Genomic DNA, 27,139 nt, shown 5'->3' on the forward strand with positions numbered 1-27,139 from the left:
TCTTATGGTCAGAAGTCTAACACGCTGGTCAAGAGTGTCCTGAGAGTCGAGGCTTAAGGTATAAGCGATGGTAAGAAAAATAATTATGAGTAGGTAGGTTTGAAGTCTTTATATTATTTGTATTAATTCAGTAATCTTTTTTCTATTAAATAAATCAGCAGGATGCCTCTAGGTGCAAATATTTACCAATTTGTTTGTTCAGTGTCGGTGGTAAGGCAACCAGTCAACCACCGACCTTAGAATATCTTCCCGCGGACGCTCCGGCTGTGGAATGAGTTCCCTGCCGAGGTATTTCCGATGAACTACAGTATGGGTTTCTTCAAAAAAGGAGTGTACAAGTTTCTAATGGGTCGGCAACGCGCATGAGACACCCCTTGATTTGCAGGCGTCCATAGGTTACGGTGACCGCTTTCCATCAGGCGGACCGTATAGCTGTTTGCCACCGACGTGTTATTAAAAAAAACCAAAGTGAGTGAACAAAATACAAATTATAAGTAGCAAAATCAAATTATTAATATAATATACAAAAAGTCACAACATTTTCTATGAATCTATTGAAAATATATGCGGTTAACTAAATAGGCTATTGATAATCATGCTACATCAATATTTGCTACTGTTGTAAAAATCTATTAAAAATATATGCGCGAGTAACAAAATATACCATCGATATTACACGCTACAACAAAATACGCTATCGCGGAAAAACGCGAATAGGTGAAAAGCTACAAGGATTTTTTGATTTCGAGGTATACGACTAACAAAATGTTTTCAAATAAATGTATAGATAAAAACTTGTATTTAATATGATGAACAAGTTATACATCCACAATTTAACTATGTAGATCTAATTCATGAAAGTTAGCATACGCCGATCAGACCTAAATAATAAATCATAAAGCAAATATAGACTACGCTTCGCTCTCATAACTTACGCCTCACAATCAGGAGCCAGCAGTCATAAAACACAAGCGTCTTCACCAATAAAACGCAGATTTATACGGACCCCATTATATGCGCGTTCCTCTTTTATTCGCCCCGAAGAGCTCTCCATACGCCATCGAGATTGGGGCAAAGTAACATTTTTGGTGATATCTGGGGTTTGTTAGGCTTATTTGGTCTGAAAAAGCTTTTATATAACGGGGTAAGATCAAGAAAACAATCTGTTTAAGGTTAAATAGTTACGTTTACAGTACATATTATGGCGTTTTTTATCGCACTCGTGGAAAGTAGTACTTTATATGCCTAATATGTTGAAACTTCAAAGTAAAGTAATGTACTGTAAAATACATGATACATGTGTGATGTGGGAATCAGTAATTTGTGTCGAACGAACGAGTGGTTCAAAAGTATAATCCTCAAATTGCCGGTAATGTTATGCCTTATCCACGGTGTTTTCAGTCAAAGGAAATAGTAAATCCGGTGTACTTAGGATATGAAACTCAACGATAGAGGGCGTGAAAAACAATTATATGCCGTAGTGCAAGTTGTTCGCTAGATGTCACTGTTACCCCCGCAAACTGGCTAACAATTAAAATAGAAATATACAATTACTTTATTCAAAACCAATTCATTAATTACAACATATTAAAAAACTTACAACTAAACACTTATACTAAAAATCTTATAAATAAAAACTTATACTACGTATCTACAAATAAAAAATTTGGCTCAAATCGTCGCCAGTGGGTAAGGTGCCGCTGGATAGCTACACTTATCCGCTGAGCGAAATACTGGCCAGCCCTCTGGTCACCAGATGCGTCTATGAGGCGCTTGGACAGCTCCTCATAAAGGCGACGCGCACTAGGCCCCCACGGCCCCAAGGTTTCAACCCCAAACGCCGCAAATATGTAGCTACTTCCGAGGTTGGCATACTTGCGACGTTAACAATTTGTTGTAATAAAATGTATAAGTATTTTTTGATGTTCAAATTTTTCGCTAGATGTCGCTGTACCACCTGCAAACTAGCGAACGACATTCTATGGTTAATTATATATAATTCAATTGTGAATTTTATTATTGTCACCATGAGAGAGTAATTTATGTGACTGGTTGATGAATGATTACATCAAACCTATTTAAAAATCCCACCATAAATATGTGGCGTTCCATGTTTAAAGGGTCCACATTCATTGTGTGCTATAAGGATCCTTTAGGCATGGAAAGTCACATGAAAAGTTTTCGTAACTTAATATTGAATAATAGATGGCGCTGCATTCGAAACTCTTAACTGATAACTCTATACCATACTATTCAATATACTCTATGGCCTTATCTACGGCCAGCAAGACTATTAACAAATAATATGTTTGTGCACAATCATCTACAAAATTAATATTTGTATTACTAAGTCAGTCATATTCACACAAACAACTCGTGAATTTTCGCGAGTAGGTAATTTGCACAGAACACGTACTGACGCCAGAAAACTTTTGAAATTCTCTGTTCTGCAGTTTTAAATGAAGAACATTAAAAATTCCGTTCGGGTGCGTTCCGAATGCGTTTTGAGTTTGCACTGTTACTAGTGCAAAAAATATTAAAATTCAATTGTGAATTTATAATGTCATGTACTTACCGTTTTAAGAGTAACTTAGGTGTTTATTCAATTATTGCTCGTATTTCAGTTCAATACGAAACAATACAATAATTATACAGAGTGTATTTTGATAGCGGGTCAGTGAGGGCAACTACAGATCCCGTGCTACTACGCGAAAGCGTTCTTAGGAGACCTTCCTTCGATTTTTAGGGTTCCGTACAAAAAAGGTACAAAAGGAAACCTAATGGTGCCGCTCTGTCCATCTGTCTGTCTGCCATATTTGTAAATATCTAGAGAACTAATCAAAATTGAAATTTGGAACAATTATGAACCTTTTTAACCTTGACAAATGAAAAGTATTATTTTTTTAAATGTATGTAGTAATATTAATTAGGTATAGAAAATGGCCAAAATGAAAGGGGGGCAAACTGTAAATGTCAATAAGTTACTATTAGGTCAAGTGGGGTATCGTTAGAAAGAACTGAAATTTCAAACTATTTTTTGTATTTTTTTTGCTTTGAAAAAAAAAAAACGAATTATGAAGGAAAATGTAGAAAAAACTCCCCCCTCCCTTATCTCCGAAGTTTACTTACGCAAAATTATGAAAATTTCACGAAACATTGGTTTTATGCTAAAAAATATTACAAGAAAAACTAAATTGTGTCTATATCTTGGAAACTTTTGTCTTAATTCAGAAAAAACTCCTCAAATTTTAACTTTCTATTTAACCACCCTTGCGGATTATATCGTACTTCAAATTAATACGAGATTATGTAAGAAAATATCTTTCAAATAAAGTAAGTAAAAACTGTTCAAATCGGTTAACATTATAAAGAATAATTATCTCTGAAAAACCAACATACCATACAGGTCGCGCAAATTAGTTAGCCAATTCACCGAGAGATGGCGCTATACCTATAGGTAATTATAGTCAAGTCTTTAAAGTTATACATTATTACACTGAGCGTCAGACACCGGTATATGCCTGCTTCTTGGACTTGTCCAGGGCATTTGACCTTGTGTCGTATGATGTGCTTTGGAATAAGTTAAGGGAGCAAAAAGTACCGGCGGAGCTACTCAGGATCTTTCAATATTGGTACCTTAATCAGAGCAATAGTGTCAGATGGGCCGGTAGGTTTTCTCAGACGTACAGGTTGGAGTGTGGGGTGAGGCAGGGGGGGATAACCTCTCCCAAGCTCTTCAGCCTGTATGTGAACGACCTGATCGAGGGATTGAGCAGAACTCCGGTAGGGTGCAGAGTTGATGATGTTAGTGTCAACAACATCAGCTACGCAGACGATATGGTGCTGCTCACTCCATCGGTCAGAGCTATGAGAAAACTACTAGGCATATGTGAAGAATATGTGGGTAAGCATGGTTTACTGTATAATGCTAAAAAAAGCGAATATATGGTGTTTAAGGCCGTCGGGGGCAAGCTACCGGAAAGTGTACCAGTCATCAAACTTAATAATAATGAACTTAAGCGTGTACACGCATTTAAGTATCTGGGACACTACGTCACCGACGACCTTAAAGACCAATTAGACATAGAGAGGGAGCGTAGGGCGCTGGCGGTACGATGCAATATGCTGGTAAGGAGGTTTGCACGTTGTAGTCAACAGGTAAAAATAACTTTATTTAAAGCCTATTGTCAAGTCTTCTACACGTGCAGCCTCTGGACTAGTTATTCGCAGAAGACCATCAGTGCCCTGCGCGTGCTTTACAATAATGGTTTCAGGATGTTGTTGGGGCTGTCTCGTTTCTGCAGCGCATCAGGTATGTTCGCACAAGCTCGCACGGATGACTACTATGCCATAATACGCAAAAGAACTGCCTCGTTGCTTTGTAGAGTGCGGGCCAGTACCAACCCCATCCTGGCCACTATAGCCTGCCGATATGACTCACCTATAGCGCGGCATTTTGAGGGTGTCATGACCGCCACTAGGTGAGTGTTTTATTGTTTTATTGTTGTATTATTGTGTCGACTTTTTGTTTATGTTATACTAACAGGTAGTTTTTAAAAATATCCAATAATGTATAAGTACTAACCATTATGGGCCCTTTGTTGTCTGATATAATAAATAAATTATTATTTGTATGTCTTTCCCATCACGGAACAATGGTATTCCGGACCTTTGGGAGGCGTGCGCGGGGCCGAAGCCAACACGTAGAGGCCCTTTCGACACTTTAATGAAATGTAAGGGGTACACCGAGCGGATGTTGCCCTTGCCCGTATCATGGGACACACGCAGAGGCAACACCCACCAGGGTGTAAGGACTATTTGAGAGTTAATGGAATCTAAAATGAACTGGTCTATTTTGATGAAAGTGATGGACTAAATACTGGGTTATGGATAAAAAACCGGACGCCTGCCTAATAAAAAGGTATCCAATTTTATTTCCGGCAGACGGTGACTCGTCCCCACAAGATGGGCCCCCACAAAAAGCGACATCCAGGATGGCTCAAGGGCAACACCGGTGTGAGAACTCAAGGGTGTCGAGAGGTGTACACCGCTTTCTGCCCAGTGGCTGTGAAGCCACTGCACCAACTCGCGTCTTATGCAAATTTTCACTTCCACCCCTGGGGCATGTAGCCCTAACGACTCCACTCTGGACGGCCAGCCAAGGCAAGCCAGAGGTAGAGAGTACTGTCCCACCCACCCGCCTTACGGGTAACAGGACTCCCCAGGAGCACTCGGGTACGTGGGGTCGCTGTTCCCCAACAGCTCGCCACAAGCTGCCCTGCGTTGACTGATTGCACTGGTAAAACCAATGGGCGATGGGGTCGTCACATCCCTACGTCTCTAAAATTATTATTATTATTATTATACATAATGCGAAACATGAGATTATTTTAACTATTGTAAGTTTGTACGGATACGGAACCCTCGGTGGGCGAGCCCAACTCGCACTTGGCCGGTTTTTATTAATTTATGAAAATTGGCGTTTACAGAGTTTGAAAAAAAAAATCACAAACTTTATTTTTGACGCCAATCGATCCCATTCCTATCAAGGCTTGTATGGAACCTGATGAGCTTAAGACTTCGTATAAAGGTAACACATTAATACGGAAGAAAATTAATTTCTACGTCTTTGGATTTTCATCCTTTAAGAGGGTTAAAATGGGGATCAAAGTTTGTATGGGGAATAAGTTATATACTATGTACTCAAAAGAAAATAAGGACCATTGAAATTCGGCGATTGCAGGAAGGAATACTCATTTCATATTTATTCAAATATTGAAACTATTGACAACTTATTTCAATTTTATTAGCCTAGTAGCAACACTAGCAACCAAAGCTTTGTTTTATTGATTTTTAAAAGATATACAGGCTGTTTTGTGAAAGCTTTGTTTTATTGATTTTTGAAAGATATACAGGCTGTTTTGTGAAAACTACAGGGTTTTTAAAGTGCATGGAATATTGGGAAGTTGCTACCTTTTCCGGCCACAAAAAAATGTGGTGTCTACGGATTTGTAAAATTAATACTGAAACGCACTAAAGAATAACTCTTTAAACACCAAAGTACTATACAAGTCGCGCAGATTATATTTTAAGTCACACACAGGTCGAACGCGATTAATTAACATTATTTTACCTTTTTTGCTGGGACGTCAGTCTTCTGCGACTACTGCCAGTGCAACCTGGCCGAAACCTTGGAAAAAAGGTAAAATAATGATAATTAATCGCGTTCGACCTGTGTGTGACTTTAAATAATATGTGTACAAAGCGCGAGAACTTATATGCGAATTCGCCGGGAGATGGCGCTAAACACAATAATGCTCATTAGAGTATATATGTGCCTATGTGTACTTCTAGCCTAGTTCTTAGATTTACGTGAGTAACATGAGATTATTTTAACCATTAAAAGTTTGTACGGAACCCTCGGTGGGCGAGTCCGACTCCGGCCGGTTTTTTTTACTTTATATAACTATATATGTTCCTTCGGAGAATATCCGATAATGGGGGGCAAAATTGTAATCCTACCAGTACTTACGTCAGTTGTAAACATCGTTCAAGTCCTACGCGTACTCATTTACGCCTGTTTTCCCAAACAAGGTAGACAAAGCACGTGAAACTGTAACTTTCAGTGTCACTCTTTCAAATTATTATAATATGAATGTTAAAATTACTGAGTGTTTCATCTTTCATCAAACCTGCCTATTTCTCCCACGATATATTTATGATTCTAATATGCCTAATAGTCCGTCATGCTCAACTATCAAACTAGCTTTGACGGTACAGTCAGCTACAGAGCAAAAGTAGACCTCCCTGCACACAAATTTGTATGCACCCTTGCATTCTATGCAGCTGACTGTACCTATTCGATATTCAAACATTTAAATAAACGGATGCACTCAGATGTACTCACGTTATGTATCGCGTTTGGCGACATGTTTCGAGTTATATGGAGATGCATCATCATATCATCATTCATGAGCGCTCGCGGCGGCTAAACTCCGTACGGTCACGGCTGCCAATACGCCTCATCGTCCCTCATGATTATTAATCACCATTTTAACTAGATTTGAAGGTAGGTATAGGTATTCAATACTCACCAAACCGTGTACAGTAAGTGCAACAAGCGGAATCTGACCGAACATGCTGCGTGCTGCCGAGGAACAAAACCACAACAAATATCGCTACTCGGCTGTTTTAAGTGCATCTTTAAGACCAGATTTGGCTACAAACCTCTATTCAAATGGAAGGTATTATGTTTTTAAATTAATTAATATTAATTATAGAAAATGGCCTAAACGAAAGGGGATAAACTGTAAATATCAAGTTACTACGTCAAGTGGGGTATCGTCAGAAAGAGCTCAAATTGTACATATCATAACTATTTTCTATATTTTTTTGGAGTGGAGAAAAACATAATTATGAAGTAAAATGTAAACCCCCCCCCCCCCCTATCTCCGAAGTTTACTAACGAAAAATAATGAAAATTTTACGAAACATTGGTTTTATGCGAAATATTGTGCCTGTAATTTTGATTTTTTGTTTTGTTAAAAAAACTGTTTAGGTTTTAACTTTCAATTTAAATAATCACTCTTGCGGATGTATATCGCACTTCAAATTAATACAAGACTTTACGTAAAAAAATATATTTTAAATTAAGTAAAAACTGTCGAAATCGGTTAAGATCATAAATAATTATCCCTGAAAAACCCACATACTAAACAGGTCGTGCAAATTAGTTAGCGAATTAATCGAGAGATGTCGCTATACCTATACTTCTAGTCGTCTTTAAAGTTATATGAGAAACATGATTATTTTAACTATTGAAATTTTGTACAGATACGGAACCCTCGGTGGGCGAATCTGACTCGCACTTGGCCGGTTTTTTTTTGTAGAGAATTTTATGAAGATTACTTGTGTCTCAGAACATTTTTTGCTAGGTGCCACAGCTTCAGAGCTATTCGCGAAAAACTAAAAAAAGGACATCACCCGTTAGCTTCATTCCCACCCACCAGTACTTATGTGGATTGAAATACCATTCCCTACAATTATGCCAAAATTCGAATTTACACGAGTTTTTTCCCCTGAGGTAGGCTTCGTTGAGTAGGTTATAAATTGAAATTGAAATCATTTATTTCAGACTTATTGGTCCATAATAATAAATAAATACATTAAATAAAATAAAAAAAACACGACGCGACTTTGCTATCAGTCTTTGGACATTTTTACAATATAATAAATTAGAAAAAAATAATGTTTACCCGACTAAGGACTACCAGACTTTTTTTGCAATCCGGTACCATTATTTTAACACTGTGTATAGTGGTTTCTAAATGGAGTAGGTACGTAAAATGAAAATATTAAGAACTTTTTTTTCCTGTACTAGACCCAAAGAGCTACTTATTACGAATAGGAAAAACATTTAATTTAACTACCTTAAAAAAATTATATCAATAGCATACGTAGTTCTCAGATATTAAGGAATGTGACAGACGGACAGACATACAGACGGACGGACAGAGCGGCACCATAAGGGTTCATTTTGTACCTTTTCGGTACGGAACCCTAAAAATGAACGCGAAAATGCCCTTTTACAAAACGATAACTAAAGAACAACTAAAAAATATTTGTTTCTCTTCTAGAATAAAATTCAGTTTAATTTTAATACTTGTTTACTATTTGTAAGTCACCCTGATATTTGTAAATATTTATAACAACATAATTTATTTGTAAGCTCATATGATTATATTTAAGAATGCAGACTTTTGCTTTCTTTAGTTTTTAGGCAGTAAATAACAACAATAAATACAAGAAGAAAATGAGATAAAGCTACGCACGACATTTGCAATTATTAACTTATAACTCTTGTACAGTCGCGTACACGTTTGTATGCTGAAAATATTATAGTTTTTCCTAAGAGGTAATGTATTGCGAATTTTGTTAAGTCTAAAGTGTGACGTAATGAATTTACGTTCAAACATTAAATATGAAGGTATCGATACCTACGTTCCTTATTGTACTTTCTGAATTATTCAATTTTGAACATAATACATAATTATACACTACTACACTATTTAAGAGTTTTCTATGAAATTCAATTTGAACACTATTTTTTTATGTATAATAATAGTCCTTAGTAGGTATATAAGAAGCATATTAAGGCTTGTCATGATTTTATACGAGTAAGGACTTACGTACTTTACGTAGCCTCTTCTCTTGCCTAGCTGTAACTCAGAATATTCCAATGTGTTCAAAAAGTTCGGATCATGTTTTCGCTTCAAGACAAAACAATTGGAAACTCACAAATCAACGTCCCAAGACGTCGATGGAAGTTTTGAAATATTTCATCTCGTACGAAATGCAAAGAAAAACAAAACGGAAAATTGGAAAAATGTTTTGATAGCAAAAGAAAAATATTTATTCTACGAAGATTAATTATAACGTCAACATTTAGAGTTATTGTAAATGAAACAAGTTAAAATACGGCGTGTGTTGCGGTAGACGAGTTTCGCAATACCTATACAGGATGTTTTTGTGGCTGAACTTATGTTGGTCAGTTTGAGTACAAGCCACAGTTTAGTTTTTTGCTTGTGTTACAGGCCACGCATAAACATTGCTCTTAATTTATTTATGCTCGAAAGTTTCATCGTTTGTGATTACGATTAAGAAATATTTAATTTTGGCAAAAAGCATTTTAGCCACTCAAACCACGGTTCTGGCGAATATCCAAGTAGACGGATACGTGTTGAAAAAAGGAAGCTGCGGGACAAAAACCTGCCAGTTACTCCTAAAGCGAATTGAAAAGAGATTGCCTCCCCCTTTTCACACTTGTGAAATTCGCAGAACTTTTCCAAATCGGGTGGGGGAAAAAATGCTGGTCTATTTAAGAATATCGAGGTTTTTTGCAGACCCAGGCTGGGCTGACAACGTTATTATAATCGGTACATGTATGTACAATGCTAAAAGTTGCACCTCTGTGTTCTAAAAATTCTTTTCTCAATATCCAGTCGAAGCCAGTCAAAATTGAATGCTACCAAAGAGGATCGAGTATAGGCTACTTGATTTTTTCGAACCTTCCATTCCGTTACCGCCATACAAAATGTATGAAAAAATGGTAACGAAATGGGGAAAAAACTTGAGACACTTCTCCTATTAGGATTGAAAGAGCTCGCAGTTCTGAGTGGAAACCACATAAAAAAATCCAAATCCAAAAAAAAGTGGAGTGGACAACTGTGAAAAAAATGGCCCACATATTTAATCGAAAATACGTATGTACTTATCATACACTTTTAATATCCAAAATCTATAAATATTGATTTTTTTATGTCAAATAAGTACTACAGAAGACAATCATTTATTGTGCCAAATTCGTTATGAGTCTAGTAGCCTATTATACAGTAGAGAGTTACTGTCAAAGTAAAAAGTGTAATCATTATCACAATGCATAGACTGCCATCTCTCGACACAGGCTTAGAACTTTTCAACCTCAGTTTTGACATTTGGGCACATATTCTTAGCTTGATATGTGTCAAAATGTCAAATATTGATATTAGCGTCATCTAGCCGAGCGTCCCTCAAAGGTGTTACGCCATCTAGGCCAGCGTATTACCTTTCTATGGTTCTGAGGTACGTTTTAGGGGTCCGTACCAAAAAGGTACTAAAGGAACCCTTATGGTGCCGCTCTGTTTGTGTGTCTGTCTGTCACATTACTATTTTCTTAGACTTTATCTGTCTATAGTTACATATGTCTTTGACGGTACTTTCTTCGCATATTCTCTCACATTTTGAAATATTCCTTCAGGCGTATGACTCATGTTTCTTGTACCTTTGTCTACATCTGAGCAATAGAAATTTGGTATCGCTCAAAGGGTATCGTTCAATTTTATGAAACTCACTGTCATATATTCCTATTGAAACAGGAAATTGGTGGTTTCACTTAACTGAATACAGCTGGAAGCTATGCATTTTACAGTTTACATAGAAAACTTCACCATTATCCGTCCCAAAATATATAGACGAAATAACGCATAAACATTTCAGATTAGCGCCACAACTTTGTTTACGGCAAAATAAGCTGTCGACGGGAAACAACTTTGAACGCGTTAGGGGCCCGTGTAGAGGCGTTTGCATTTTATAACGAGAGAATAAATATTCAGAGTTATATTACGGCCTGCGTTTGACCACTACATAGCCTAGCAACTCCTGAAAGCTGAAATGGATGATTTACATAAAGCCTTCAAAGGCGTGTAATGGGGAGACGAATTTCCGGGTAAAAACTTTGCAATCAAAATTTAAGAAGAAGGAAAGATAAATGAATAAATTGTAAACAATTACGAAGACAAATGTTTTAGAAAGATTAAGTCATCATAAAATTGAATCAAGTGTATTCGACATTTCGAAGCGGGGTTTTTTAATATTCGGTATCAGACAAATGTAAACGGCCACGGAACGTCAGAAATCAAGTTACTTACCAAAATATCCGATAAGTACATTCGATAAAATTTGGATACAAAAATTGAATTTAAAAAAGTTACTTAAAAAAAAGGTAGTTAAATATAAAAAAGATAAATAGGATTTTTCTAAGATAAACTCGTAATAACATTTAGGTACGTACTTAAATGTTAGAGCTCATTCCCTCGGTTAGTAAACCTTAATGGTTCATCGAGTAATTCTTCTGCCACTAACGGTTTACTGTCCTGCCCGGTGTCCGTTTACAACGCCATGAAACTACTTTGGACTAGTTTAATACTGTTAACTTTGTTTCAACAGGTAGGTCCAAGAAGCGCCTGTAGAATAACTAATAGCAAAGTCCGGTGAAATTTATGTGCTCGTTGCATTATGTGTGGATTGGAGAGTATAACACACAACACGGTAACTTGTATGATAATTGTTTATATCAAATTATTTGTTTGTATTTGACCGGGAGCGAAAGCGTTTTAACTCGATTTAACTCGAAACTCCTACGGTTTAACTAGATTTGCATTTTGTATGTCCGGATGTTATCATCTACAGTTCGCAATTTTCAATCGATTCTAATGAAAATTTGTGACTAGATTCTATTTTAATTGTCGATAATGTTTTTGGAAACTCTTCAAGATTCGGTAATTGGCATAAATTACTTAAGTGGCGATAGCGTATATAGCGCTTAAGATCATCGTGACTTGACTGTGATAGTGATTTCAAGAACTAAGTTTTTTTTTTCACTTTTGCGTTTTCTAAACATATCGGGAAGGTCTACTGTACAGCTCACAGAGCGACTAGTAAAAGTTATATTTAAATCGATGTACAAATAGTAATTATAGCCGTACTATCTTAAAAATAAGTAATCGCTTTTGTTGCCATCAGGAAATACCTCGGTTATATATTATGATAGAACGATTTAAGGGGACTAAAACTTGTAAGACATATGCACGTGCAAAGTGTAGAGCAAAATAGCAAAGCCAAGACGCTGTTTCATTGTGGTAATAAATTTCAGCGTACTTTAAATAGACTCATTCTTTACTTCCTGCAGCGAGCAAAGTTGCATCACACACGCAAAGAAACGTAGCGGTTTTTTACGTTACGACTATTATTACTTACAAATTGTTTTGTAATACACGGTGTAATATGAGGGAACAGAAAGATTTTAACTACGCATTACTGAGGGCAAAATAAAGATAAAATATTATAATGACGTCAAGCAAATTTCGCAATTTTTTTCTAAAAAAATACATGTTTTCAATGAGTTACTAGCTTTGTAGCGTGACGCTACAATATTTCTCATATTTTTATTGTCGCTACATCTGTCGTCATTTTCTGGAAATTCCTACGCCAACCGATTTGGTCCACAATGAATCTGGGCGAAGAACGGTTCGTGTTGAACTTGGCAGGGTTGGGTGGCAGCAGTGAGCATTGGTGAGCATTTTTTTCACTGTACTGTTTTTTGACATCTATCAACTAGTTAGATTATATCGATAACGGCATCATCTCCATCTAAATAGCGTTTTGTTTTGAGAAATAATAAGTAATAGCTCTGAAAGTAGGCGAAATCCAGAAAAGTTTAAATTACATTTTAGTCTTCTGTACGCTGTTAAGAGGCTTCATAATCACTAAGGCATAACAGCAATTTAAGTAAATGTTGCAGATTAATTAAGTACAAAAATAACTTCGATGTGATGTACATTTTCAAAGAAATTGTCACTTAATTTTAGGTAATTTCTGAAAGAAATTGAAATCGTCTTAGCCTCGTTTACTCTTTTTCAAAACCTTATAATAAAATTGTAGTCTGAGAAGATTGTAGTACAGGATATACGAATTATAAATTTACCTGTTTTAGTATTCAAAATTGTCCAAATTTTACAAATAAGATCGACTAATTCAGCTCTATACGTGAGTTTTTCTATAAGTGCATTAGAGAAAAATTCATAATTAATTTAGTGAGTTAGTTTTCAAAAATCCAGTCCTATAAAAATCAAGATAATAAGATGCTCTAACTGAAACTTGAATTAAATAAATCCATTGGATAACGGAAAGTGTATTATTTCACCGACGAAAAGTATCAATTTTACACTCTTTTGACATTTTTTTTGAAAGCACCCTTAAAATTATTTGGTTTCTAAAATCTAATCTGTCATTGTAAATATACATGTATATATATATATATATATATATATATATATATATATATAATTTAAATTTTATATAATTGTTTTTAAGTATTTTGTTATTAAGTTTTATGATTAGGTACATTAATATTTACTTTCCCGATGTGACGGGAAACCACGAGCCAGATGGTCGGACGATATCAAAAAGACGGCAGGGCCGACCTGGCACAGAACCGCCGCTTACAGAACAGAATGGAGATCCATGAAAGAGGCATATGTTCAGCAGTGGACGCAAATATGCTGAGAAGAAGAAGAATATTTACTTTTGTTGAATAGAAATAACTATTATTAGGAATATTAAAGTTCCAACAAGAGCTCAGATTGTGTATATCTCTTCGTCGTCTACTAGACTTTTAAATAAAATAATCAGTTATGATAAGCACAGCAAACATCAGTATCACTCACATTAAATTTACTTATCAAAAATGTCCGACATCTTAGCTATTTTTAGAAATGACCAGGAAGAGAGACTTTATGCCTTTTGTGGTCGTGAAAAAATCTTTTAAATGTAGTTTCTCATTATCTCCTAATCTTAGGATTTAACAAATGAAATCGATTTTTTTTATGAACCTCTTAAGTGCCAATTTTATAAAAAACTTTTTTGGGCATTCATTTGCTATTTTAAATAATTAAAGAAGATCGTAAAATAATGTTGGGTGATCTTTTTTACGAGTATTTCGTTATTGATAATGCTATTTATGTAATATTATGGGTTTACTCTACTATTTTCTCTACAATAGATTACGTTTTTAGCGGGTGCTCAAGAATATACTCATTATACAATTCCAAAAATATTTTTATTCTGAAAAGATTTAAGATTGATTATTTCCTCGTTTTTCCTGTCACTGAAGGTAATAATTTACGACTGAAGCCACAAATGCATAAACCGTTTTTAAATAATGGAAATCCGGACCGATCCTTCCTGTTTTTCAGCCCATGGCATAAAAACAATTCATTACGATGTGTATGTCGGCAGCCGATCGTAAAATCCGCCAGATCACGAGATTCCTAGGTATATCGTAAACGGCGCCAAATCATGAAATGCCTAAATTTGCCTAGGCATATCACGATGTGCCTGATAAACAACACGGCAGATCGATTAGAGCAACGCATTCGTCGATATTCCTAGCTCTATAGCGGGCACTTCGTGGAATAGTTTCTTTCTTGGCCATTGGTGGTGCTGCGTATGCAGAGTATGCGATGGCGCGGATGGCGGCCGTGTTTGTTTATCGAGTGAAAAATCCAAATATTCGGCATGCTCCATACAAAATTCCACCCCCCATTTTAGGGAAGTGGGGTAGCCTACGTCACTCTCCATCCCTTCAACTATCTCCACTTAAAAAATCACCTCAATCCGTTTTGTCGTAAAAGACGGACAAACAAACAGACACACACTTTCTCATTCCATTAGTATGGATTTAATATGTCTCACGAACTCACGATAGTTTTAACAAAATTATCGAAAAGGTTAATTTAATAATTGTTTCAATTAGGTAATAATACAAGTCTCGTTTCATTTTATTTTTAAATTCAAAGTATTTAGTTCAATATTGTACTTATTATGGTTTTTTGCATTTTTTACTTCAATTTTGGAACCCTACTTAAGTATTGAACGATATGGCGGCGTATCATGATATTCATGATATGCCTAGGAATCACATGATGCCTAAATGCCATTGGCGGGTTTTACTTGGTTAAATACGAAATGGCGGCCTTTCATGATACACCTAGGAATTTCATGATCTGCTTAAACGTCACTGGGAAAATCGTTAAACGGTGAGTTTCGAACGATATGGCGAATGTTACTAAGACAAATCATGATTTGGCGCCATTTCACGATATGCCTAAGAATCTCGTGATCGCGGATTCTTCATTCGGCCGCCGACATGTATAACCATATAATACTCGTACCTATATGTAAGAGTTTTTAACCCTGTGAATGAGTTGATTGTTATTGAAATGAGTAAATAATCTTACTTGATCCCGATGGACCCCAGGCATTTCAAAACAATTTATAAATGTCAAATAAATGATTCAATATTGAGTATCGAACGCGTTATAATAAGTACCTAACACTATTTCTTCTTTTTCCGTCGTTGCACTAGGTGTGGTCACGGAAGACGGCGGAAAAAAGGTAAAATTACGTCACGCGTGCGTTCAACACGTGAGTGACTTTAAAAATGTGTACAAAAGCGAGAAAGAAGTTTAAAAATTATTATAAATGTGTTATTTATGAGCATCATGCATGTTACTATACTATATATGTAGTCTATATATAGTATAGTATACAGTCTATAGTCTATAGTCTCTGTATAGTCTGATGTGTGGCAACTGTTTTAACTCAAAGTATGTTTATGAGATACAATGTAAAGATGAAGGTTAAATAAAATCAGTACCTACTCTAATTATTACAAAACACAACTCCTTCTTACTGGAAATCAAGAAATAAACAATTAAGAATACAAAGTGCAATAAACGCCTTAAACTATTTGTATTTCAGACAATTTGGAGCAAGAGGGCCCATTGATTGGTTATTATCTGGAGTTTCGGGTAACTTTACTTCGGCTACTCTTTGTGTTTTGGCTTTACCTTCGTTATGAATTTAGTACATGAGCTGATTTTGAGATTGATTTTGAATAATTAATAGACGAAGAAAATGTATTTACATAAATGCCTTTAAAACTTCCCGACTTGCAAATTAGTTGCTTATATACCTAGTCGGGTTTTGTATATTTATAAACATGAAGTACGAAAGCATAGTTTGTAGTTTCTGTAGGCTCGCAAAGAAATATCTTGTGCAAGTCAAGACGACTGACAATCGTTGACTCTTAAGTTACGCTCGAAACGCGACTATTAGTACGCATTAATACGGAAAAGTAATAGAGAGCGTAAGCGATAGTGATGTTAGATAGGTATACAAGAATGCTCTATGATAATTAACGGAAATACCAAAACAGGGTGCATGAAATTGGTCGTTTTTAAAACTGTCGCGTTTTAACTACCAGTCCTTTAACCTGAATCCCCAGGCGCCCGTATTTGCATGTGAAATACCTACTCTTTTATTGTTCATTTCAAATTGATTGTACTAGATGTACAACTACATACTAGATGGAGCATGCAAGTCAACTCAGAGTCACCACACAAGCGCTCAATCCAGTTGTGTCAACGTTCACAACCAGCCCACACCACCTCAACTACATACTAGATGGAGCATGCAAGTCAACTCAGAGTCACCACACAAGCGCTCAATCCAGTTGTGCAACGTTCACAACCAGAACTCGTGTAATTTAGGCTTATTTATATAAAAACCGGCCAAGAGCGTGTCGGGTCACGCTCAGTGTAGGGTTCCGTAGTTTTCCGTATTTTTCTCAAAAACTACTGAACCTATCAAGTTCAAAACAATTTTCCTAGAAAGTCTTTATAAAGTTCTCCATTTGTGATTTTTTCATATTTTTTAAACATATGGTTCAAAAGTTAGAGGGGTGGGGGACGCACTTTTTTCCTTTAGGAGCGATTATTTCCGAAAATATTAATATTATCAAAAAACGATCTTATCAAACCCTTATTCATTTTTTAATACCTATCCAACAATATATCACACGTTGGGGTTGGAATGAAAAAAAATATCAGCCCCTACTTTACATGTAGGGGGGGGGGGTACCCTAATAAAACATTTTTTTCCATTTTTAGGGTTCCGTAGTCAACTAGGAACCCTTATAGTTTCGCCATGTCTGTCTGTCCGTCCGTCCGTCCGTCCGTCCGTTGTTTCGTTGTCCGTACTTTGTTGGCGTGATCGATATGTCGCAGTAAGATAGATAAAGCCGTTATATAATTATAACCCTAGGGATATAATTATATGTCGTAACATAGTTAAACGAAAGCGATTTAATGCTATCTTACTAGGAATATAACTATAATACGTTACTAGTTTAGTCAAATAGTTATATGACTGGATTCAGTTTAGTGAAATGATTGTAGACAGGAGTGTGGCGGTGCGGCGGAGGTATTGTTATAACCCTAGGGATATAATTATATGTGTTAAACAAACAAACCACAGTGAAGAATTCTTTAGGGCAAGAATTTGTTAATTATTTCCAATTCAATTTGCTTATTCTCTCTAAACACACAGACGGATGGACAGAGTCGCGACATAAGGGTTCCTTTTGATTTTTTTTGGTATAGAACTATAAAGAACCGGGACTCCCGGTTCCAGTACACGTATTATAATTATATCCCTAGACTAAGTTTAATCCAGTGATATAATTATGTAACTAAACTAGTACCTACCGTATTATAACTATATTCCTAGTAAGATGGTTATGAATCGCTTTTGTTTAGCTATGTTACGGCATATAATTATATCCCTAGAGTTATAACTATACCTCTGCCGCACCGCCGCACTCCTGCCTACAATCATTTCACTAGACTGAATCCAGTCATATAACTATTTGACTAAACTAGTAACGTATTATAGTTATATTCCTAGTAAGATAGCAATTAATCGCTTTCGTTTAACTATGTTACGACGTATAATTATATTCCTAGGGTTATAACTATATAACGGTTTTATCTATCTTACTGCGACAGATATACATATTGGTACCAAATTTCAGCTTTCTAGTGCTAACGGTTACTGAGATTATCCGCGGACGGACGGATGGACGGACGGACAGACAGACATGGCGAAACTATAAGGGTTCCTAGTTAACTACGGAACCCTAATAAAAATTGACTTAGGGTTGAATCTGGGCCGTTGTTATACTTATACTATAAGAGGACAGTTAGCGTAGTGGTTACACCATCTGATTCTTAAACATGAGGTGCCTGGTTCGAACCCCGAAATAGGCTTAACTTTTTTGCAGTGGAGTGCCGAAACGTGCTGTGACCTCGTCCTATAGCCCTGAGGCGGCTATCGAGGGTTTTAGTGGGTAAACCATGGGTCTCATTAGCCTGTATGGGAGCCCCATATAATAATCCTAGGCGGGTCCCTGCGCCTGGGATGGTATGCGTACCGAATTTCCCTTCGTTAAATAAAAAAAAATGAGATGCTAATTGAGTAATTGCGCTGCTCAAATCGTGGTATTTTATTAATCCCACTCTGCTTTCCTTGGGGTTGAACGTAGGATAGGAAAATTATTCCTACGCAATAACTCGTAACTGCAAGTAAGTAATACTCTTAGAACTAAACGTAGTTCAGATGAGTAAAGAGGGTATTTTAAAAGTGGGGGTGTTTAGACTGTTTACGGTAGTTTATTTAACGTTAATTGAAATTAAACGAGAAAATGTTGCTAATCCCAAAAAGTGCCAAATTCGTTTTGTATTTTATTTTATTTAAGTTAAGCTTCATATAAACGAAATGAAAATGCTGCGCTGGGCTGGTGGAGTAATGAGGTTAGACAAAGTGCGTAACGAGTTCGTCAGGGGATCCTTTAAAGTAGCTCCGGTGGCAGATAAGCTCAAATCAAAGAAAACCAACTCCGCTGGTCTGGTCATATTTTAAATAGAAGAGGCGATGACTACTTCGTAAAGACAGATTTAAATATCCTAACAAAACCCCGTGGCAGAGGTAGTTCACTTTCTACCTGGTGGAATAGAATCGAGAAGGATCTAAAAGCCCTGAACATCTCACCAACGACAACCCAGGACAGACGGTCCTGGCGCCTACGTACAAGGAGGCCCGACCCCAATTGAAAATAGAATGTGGCAGGAAGAAGAAGATTTAAGAAAAGTGTAAGTGCATTGTAATACACAAAGCAATGTGAAAAAAAATTGCAATTTTACTTACTCTTGACTCTTTGAACAAAGATTGCATCCTGTTTTCTGGTATACCTGCCTAATAGTAGTTACATTCCCATACATACCCAAACCCTCCTTAGAACTTGTACACTCTTTTTTGCTGTGTACTTAACACAACAAAAAGTACAAGTTTCTAATCGGTTGGCAACGCGCACGTGACTCTTTGAGTTCCGGGCGTCCATAGGTGACGGTGATCGCTTTCCATCAGGCGGAATGTATGCTTGTTTGCCACCGACGTAGTAAAAAAAAAAAAGTACTTAACTTATATAAATTAAATGGCAGATCTACAAATCTAGGTTTAGAACTGTAGTTAAACTAGGTTTAAACATTTTATTGCAACATGAGCTTTCTTACATCGGCGTCACGTGTAGAGCTTTTATCTTTATTCTTTGATTTAACTAAGTAGGATTCTAAAAGATTATATGGCAAGACATTACTGTTTACTGAAACTAGATATTTATTTGTAAGTAATAATAAGCAATTGATAATGTAATTGTACCTACTAAAATAATACTCTTAGGAAGGTTTATAAAGGCTGTATTATTAATATTTCTGCACAGGATGGAACCCTCCCGTTTACCACGCCGTGTTCTTCTAGGCGAAGTAGCGAATGCCATAAGAGATGTTGGGAGATAATTGCTTCGCTTCAAAGACTGCGCCAAGAGGGACATGGCAGCCTTTAAAATCGACTACCAAAACTGGAAGAAGCTTGCGGAGAAGCGAACGGAATGGCGAAAGTGCGTTCGAGATGGGATACCCCCATTTGCCAGAATTTCATTTGCCATAATTTTATTTGCCATCCTATTCAACAATCATAATATTGTTTCTCATAACATCTTATGCCATAATCATTGTTTACTATATTAATCTAGTGCCAGAAACTTTGTTTCCCATAAAGTCAATTTCCATAATGTCATTTGTCAGAATCGTCGAAATCCGTAATTACCACATTCCATACCATCATTTGCCATACAAATTAGCGTCCAGAAAAGTCAATTTACATAATGTGCTTTGGCAGAATCGAAAACTACTATAATAGGTACTAGAAGGACTAGAGAATGAAACTGCTATCAGAAAGTAGGTTAGGTTAGGTTAGAACTGTGACCCCCTGGAAAATGAAACTGCTATCAGAAAGTAGGTTAGGTTAGGTTAGAACTGTGAACCTCTGGAAAAGGAAACTGCTTGAAAAGTAGGTTAGGTTAGGTTAGAACTGTGACCCCCCGGAAAATGAAAATACTATCAGACAGTAGGTTAGGTTAGGTTAGAACTGTGACCCCCTAAAAATGAAATTGCTATCAGAAAGTAGGTTAGGTTAGGTTAGAACTGTGACTCCCTGGAGAATGAAACTGCTGGAAAAGTAGGTTAGGTTAGGTTAGAACTGTGACCCCTGGAAAATTAAACTGCTATCAGAAAGTAGGTTAGGTTAGGTAATAATATGGGCAACAATTAATATGGCAATAATTGCTTATGGCGTTTGAATATTCTATGAAACCATATTATTGCACTTAATAATATGGCTAACAAATAGTATGGCATTGTATGATTATGGAAGGTAATATTCGGATAAACAACGAGTATGTCATATGATTTTTATGGTAAACAAATCATTCGGGCAAATGAAATTCAGGCAAGTTAGATTCGGGCAAATGAATATTATGTTAAATGACTGTCGGGCAAACAATAGACAACCAGCGAAACGTCGCAATCGGTTGCAAGCTTCCCTTTGTCAGCTATGTGGCAAAATATGTCGCTCTCGCATAGGTCTCTTTAGTCATCAAAAGCGATGTCTCTCGGTCATTGCACCGTAAATCGTCTGAATTTTACGGTACTAAATACCTATATTATAAGAATTTACGGTGCTGAAAGTTCATCCAACAGTTATTGTTAAGAGAGCTTAGACAAACCTCCTGGTAATAAATAGAATTAAATTAATTAAGAAGTAATTTTGCCTTGGAAGGAACAATTTAAAATTAAACTCTGAAGCTTTTATTATTTCAATTAATAGCAGGCGCACGATACCCGAATGATATCCTTCAAGTGTTCTTCAAGAACCTAACGATACCGAGTAAGTAAGATACGATACGACGCTAAACAGTCCGCACCAAAAAAACAAGTTTATTCAGCTAAAATTATTTTGATCGAACGTATTGTTAACGTATTTGCGAGTGTAAGTTGATACTTTCAGATAATTAAGTTTTTATACGCAGATAAAATATTATTATTACTGTGAAGCCTTTTGTCCGTGTGCTTAACACCTAGTGCGGCTTTGTTCTGATTTGATAGCTGATTCCAATCAGTGCCGAGATTTCGACTCACGATAACTTTCCTTCAATGCAGGTATTTTCCAAAATCAAATGCAGAATGCATTTCTATTTTAGAGAAAACTTAAGGAGATGCGCGATTGTTATATATAGTTAAACTACATTATACATTACAGGGTATACATAGAAATGACAATGGGATTTTTTTTTTGAGGTAAGGTAATAAACACGTAACTTCAAATAGGTACATTGCCTCCAAAAAATCTTCAGAACTCGGAGAATGTTTTTTCAGTTCAGACCTTTTCTAAAAGTTAGTTTGTTTTTATGAAATGCGGACGCCAGAGATAAATATTTTATGTTAATTAGTTAATTTTGCTCGAAATTTTCCTTGAACTGAATAAACTATTGATTGTGCTTCAATAAATTTTATATAGGTATTAATTCGAGTGTAATCTAATAAATGTAATCATAATGTATGGCATTTACAGTTTCTTTGTCAATTTTACAACTCATAGGAATTTATACCGGGTCCGCCCTGTAACAAAAGCAAAAAATTTTACTGTAGGCTATACTCCTTATACAGAACGACATTTTTGTTTAGCTTCTTTTAAAAATAACTTATGATTTGATGATTTTTTAACACCCTTTAAAGTTTTTCTTAACAGGTAAAGGCTTCTTGTTAAGTCTAAATCGTGACAGACAAAGTTAATGACAACAATAATGGCGTACATTGAAGCTAATATTTATTTTGTATGAAAAATTTTAAAAATAAAGACTTTATAATTACTTTTTTAGGGTTCCGTACCAAAAAGGTACAACAGGAACCCTTATGGTGCGACTCTGTCCGTCTGTCTGTCCGTCTGTCACATTCCTAAATATCTCGAGAACTACTAATGCTATCAACTTGAAATTTGGAATAGTTGTGAACATTGTAAACCTCTACAAATAGAAAGTTTAATTTTTTTAAATATATTAATTTTAATTGTAGAAAATGGCCAAAATGAAAGGGGGGCAAACTGTAAATTTCAAGTTACTAGGTCAAGTGGGGTATCGTTGGAAAGAGCTCAAATTGAACGTAAATAAACTATTTTTTATAATTTTTTTGTTGTGGAAAAAAAAAGAATTTTGAAGGAAAATGTAAAAAAAAATACCGTTCCCCCCCTTATCTCCGAAGTTTACCAACGAAAAATTATGAAAATTTTAATAAACATTGGTTTTATGCTATATATTACAGGAAAAATATAATCATGTTTGTATTTTGAATACTTTTTTTTTATTCACAAAAAACTTTTCAGATTTTTACTTTCAATTTACCCACCCTTGCGGATGTTTATCGTACTTAAAATTAATACGAGATGTTACGTAAACCATCTTCTGTCCAATTAAGTAAAAACTGTTTAAATCGGTTAACATTATAAAGAATTATCCCTGAATAACCAGGTCGCGCAAATTAGTTAGCAAATTGACCGGGAGATGGCGCTATACACTATAATACTCATTAGTGCCTATACTTTTGTCTTCTAGTCAAGTCATTAGAGTTATATGAAAATATGAGATTATTTTTACTAGGTAGTTTGAAAGAAAGTTTGTACGGAACCCTCGGTGGGCGAGTCCGACTCGCACTTGGCCGGTTTTTTTATCTTTTCATAAGTGGACGAAATTAAAGGACAATATGTGGTAGGCAAGTTTTTTCTGGACAGCGACAAACTTTTTCTGCAATCCCCATTGATATTTGAAAGCGAACACCGCAGAACATGCTCTTTTAGCTCTTTAATAATTATGTTTTTCCAAACCAGGTTTATCAAACTTTTTTTTATCAGTTCTAAAGAGATTATGAGATGTCTCTATATATGTGCGTCGAACTAAAACACATAGGACATGTTTTTCAATGCGAAAGCTAGAATTTATCTTAGAAAAAAAATCAAAGAAGTGGCAATTACCCCCACTGACCCGCTACCAAAAACCTAGTGACAATAACCAGACACAAATACCCCTACAGCACCCCCCCCTCAACTGTCAAGGCATGCACTTATTGCATTCAAATTTCAAATCTTTCCAGCTCATTTTCTCGGTTTCAACTAACCGTCGCTTAGCTTACTATTCCATAACACTGTCCAAATAAACTATGTCCTTATTTGTAGGGTGTCTGGAAGAGTCTCTTTTTAGCGATACTCCGCCTGTCGTTTATTTGTATTTGCAATCAAAATGATTTCCATTGTTTTGTATACTTTTGTTGTTCCTCCTGTAAATATTAATGCTAACTGTACCAACATCCGCTATGGCCCCATTATACTTAATTTATTACATCTTCAGTCAGTACAAGTTCTTTCCACAGAAGCCCATTGAAAACGCATATAATTAGCACTCGACATAATCGCTCATTGGCGTTACGTGTGGGATAAAGAAATAGGTTATCATTAAAATAGGTTATCATTACAGATGAGTACGCCGTTGTGTGGACCATCCACGTACTTGGAGCGTTTAAAAAAAGTGTTACTTACGTAATTTTTTGTTAATAAGCTTATGCCCTATTAAAAATGGTAGCAAAGTTTTTTTTTGAGGAAAGGTATTATGCTTTCAAAATTATTTAAGATTTTTTTTATTTAAATGTGTGTAAGTCAATAAGAATTAGATTTATCCAGAAATTAATAATGATACCGAAATAAGGTAGCCGCTTTGGTTTGAAAGCGAGTTAATTGCTAATGCAAAGATTAAAAGGTTAGAAAAATATTTCGACTCGTATAAAGCAAAATTAATACAAATAGAAGGGAATTTATATCTGAACGATGAAAGCCGTAGATACTGAGGACTATTTTTTTATTTTTAAATTTAAATTACTAATGTTGAAAAACCTTATTTTTAACCAGAGTCAGGAAATGTTGTCTAGATAAAACCACTATTTCGAAAGAATAAACTTGAACTGTGCAAGAAATCATATTTTGTATAGTTTATGTAGTATAAATGTCGCAGTAAGATAGATAAAGCCGTTATATAGTTATAACCCTAGGAATATAATTATACGTCGTAACATAGTTAAACGAAAGCGATTAATTGCTATCTTACTAGGAATATAACTATAATACTAAACTAGTTTAGTCATATAGTTATATGACTGGATTCAGTTTAGTGAAATGATTGTAGGCAGGAGTGCAGCGGTGCGGCGGAGGTATAGTTATAACCCTAGGGATATAAGGGAGCGATTCAGAACCATCTTACTAGGAATATAATTATAATACGGTATTTAAAATTGCAAACGGGACTTAATCGCGTATTACTATGTATTAAGTCCCGTTTGCAATTTTAAATATGTGTAAAAATCGTGAAAGTTTAAATCAGTGTTTTATAATACGTATAGCGGGACGATTTGGAATTAAATAACAACACCGTCACTGACGTTAGAACAAAGTTTATTTTTAACCGACTTCAAAAAAGGAGGAGGTTCTCAATTCGACTGAATGTTTTTTTTTTTTTGTATGTATGTTATTCGATATCTCCGAGAATCGTGGACCGATTTTCAAAATTTTTTTTTGGATCGAACCGGTATAACTCCGAGATGGTCCCATTGGCACCAAGTCAGGGTCTGATGATGGGATCCTGGAGAAATCGAGGGAACTCTTCAAATGTTATAGGCACATAATGTTTTTAGTCTATTTTTCAAAGGTACACCAGTATTTACGTCTGATGGTAATAATTTTATGTGGCTGAGCTGATGATGGAAGGTCAACTCCTCAATGGTTAGGAGTTAAAGGATAATTCTTTCACTACTGTACATGTATTCGGACTGATACATATAATATCACTAGGAACCACTAAAAATCAACAAATAAATAAACTTTTTAACAAAAAATAAAACCGCCTTCAAAAATAAGCGCGTTACAAAACACGGAGAAACTAAAAAGCCAAAAATAATAAACCTTTCAATTCAGATTTCTTATCGTATTGCAATAAGCTAAACATCCAAATTATAAACAAATCAATTATTTTTGGAGTCGGTACCAGCCTGTGTATGGTTGGGTGGGGCAAACAGGCAATAGCAAGGCGACGAACAGGTCTGTGGTACCGACTACAAAAATAATTGATTTGTTTATAATTTGGATGTTTAGCTTATTGCAATACGATAAGAAATCTGAATTGAAAGGTTTATTATTTTTGGCTTTTTAGTTTCTCCGTGTTTTGTAACGCGCTTATTTTTGAAGGCGGTTTTATTTTTTGTTAAAAAGTTTTGTATCGATCCGAACATAGTACACAAGGTTTGGTTACTAAACAAACGAATCCAAGCTATATTAGTTAAAACGTAACAGTTAGGGCATGCTCCCGGTATTTCCCGGTTCTTGATTTCCCGGGAAATCCCGGTAATTTAATCGCGGTAAGCAAATTTAAACCCAACATTCAAAATGACAAGGTTGTAATTAGGTACGAGTTCAATTTGTTATGACTTATGATAAACATTAAGATTAAACTGACAAACAACGTCAAACTCGTAACGGAAAAAGTATCGTCCAAGTAACCAGCCAGTATTAATACCCCTAAATACTGAAAAAGGTAAGCAACCTCTAGCAATGCGATATACACAATGTCGCATTACGAATACAATAGAATGGGCACGTAAAAAATAACTAATAATACAAATTAAACAAAAAATATTACCCCCATCAAGATATAGCTCAATCGATTCTACTCTCGATTCTGAACAAACTGATTTCAGATTTTTAGTGTTAAGTGAAACACGGTGTATAACTATATTACTTAACTAGAGACGTATTATAATTATATCCCTAGACTAAGTTTAATCCAGTGATAAAATTATATAACTAAACTAGTAACGTATTATAATTATATTCCTAGTAAGATGGTAAGGAATCGCTTTCGTTTAGCTATGTTACGGCATATAATTATATCCCTAGGGTTATAACTATACCTCCGCCGCACCGCCGCACTCCTGCCTACAATCATTTCACTAAACTGGATCCAGTCATATAACTATATGACTAAACTAGTTTAGTATTATAGTTATATTCCTAGTAAGATAGCAATTAATCGCTTTCGTTTAACTATGTTACGGCGTATAATTATATTCCTAGGGTTATAACTATATAACGGCTTTATCTATCTTACTGCGACATAAAAAATAATTAATTGCTTTTAACAGGCGTTGTAATAGAGGCAATTATATCACATCGTCTTTCATCCGCTCCCAAAAGAACCAGACGTCACGTCAGTCAAACCAACACTAAACATGCGCTGGGATACAACGATTTTGATAAGGTAGTAAGAATAGTAAAATGAGGTGTTGGTTACGTCGTTTAGAATATGGGGTGGATACTTGTAATATTTGTAATAGTAGATAAATCCCGTGTTAAGGATTATGTACAAATTGAATCAGCATACTGTAGGTAATATGAGTTTGATTTTGAATGAAAGTTTTTGACGCGGTTTTTTATTTTA

At 35.7% G+C, this 27,139-nt stretch overlaps 1 protein-coding gene across 1 annotated transcript in view; it reads left to right on the forward strand.

Moving 5' to 3' along the window:
* The first annotated feature begins 2,027 nt into the window (after positions 1 to 2,027).
* Positions 2,028 to 27,139, forward strand: part of LOC125238707 — a 76,907-nt gene continuing 51,795 nt past the window's right edge. Inside the window, exons 1-2 of the mRNA XM_048146113.1 lie at positions 2,028 to 2,035; positions 3,543 to 4,481. Of these exons, the coding sequence (XP_048002070.1) occupies positions 2,028 to 2,035; positions 3,543 to 4,481 (947 nt within the window). The remainder of the gene's footprint in view (positions 2,036 to 3,542; positions 4,482 to 27,139) is intronic.

Source organism: Leguminivora glycinivorella, chromosome 2 (genome assembly GCF_023078275.1).
Source record: "Leguminivora glycinivorella isolate SPB_JAAS2020 chromosome 2, LegGlyc_1.1, whole genome shotgun sequence".
Classification (NCBI taxonomy): Eukaryota; Metazoa; Arthropoda; class Insecta; order Lepidoptera; family Tortricidae; genus Leguminivora; species Leguminivora glycinivorella.